This window comes from Cynoglossus semilaevis, chromosome 11, assembly GCF_000523025.1.
Source record: "Cynoglossus semilaevis isolate Cse_v1.0 chromosome 11, Cse_v1.0, whole genome shotgun sequence".
Lineage (NCBI taxonomy): Eukaryota > Metazoa > Chordata > Actinopteri > Pleuronectiformes > Cynoglossidae > Cynoglossus > Cynoglossus semilaevis.
This window is the reverse complement of record NC_024317.1, coordinates 7,323,224-7,323,743: the sequence shown is the minus strand read 5'-3', so window position 1 is coordinate 7,323,743 and position 520 is coordinate 7,323,224. Positions and strand designations below refer to the sequence as shown.

Here is a 520-nt window from a genome sequence, read left to right as displayed (position 1 = left end):
ATTCAGAAGTTTAGAATTGAGTGAAACATTAACAACAAACCACTTGTTCCAGAGCCATCATTGGTTGACGAGATGCAGTAATTTAGAGGTTGTCACAAATATACTTCTAGGCTGGGCAAATTACAACTGAGCATTGTGACCATAACATCGATATTTCATCTGAGAAGTATCTGTGACATGCAGGATTAAGGGTCCGGCGGACTCACAGTGAACAGGGGTCTGACTCAGTGAGATCTGACAAATAGACGTTTGCAAAATGAATGAACAGCATTCCTATGGCCTGTTTGGAGGTGTCGAGGAACCTGCAGGGTCAGACACATTACAGTAGATGTTTAGTGTTTCTTCAGAAGGTCAAGTTAATTTACAAAGAACTGTATTCCAGCCAGCTGAGCTGCCTCACCAGATCCTCCAGGGTCTCCTTTCATGTTTGGGCTCCCGGAAGCGTTTTACTGTGGAGAAAAGAGGACATACAGAAAGAGAGAGGGTTTTACTGCAGATCACACTGAGTAACAGAGTCAAA

General features: G+C 43.3%; 1 protein-coding gene across 1 annotated transcript in view; it reads right to left on the bottom strand.

Moving 5' to 3' along the window:
* Window positions 1-520, bottom strand: part of stimate (STIM activating enhance) — a gene marked incomplete at its 5' end in the record, with an annotated part of 10,362 nt that overhangs the window by 7,302 nt on the left and 2,540 nt on the right. The window contains 2 exons of the mRNA XM_025060412.1: window positions 207-302; window positions 401-449. Coding sequence (XP_024916180.1) covers window positions 207-302; window positions 401-449 — 145 coding nt within the window. The remainder of the gene's footprint in view (window positions 1-206; window positions 303-400; window positions 450-520) is intronic.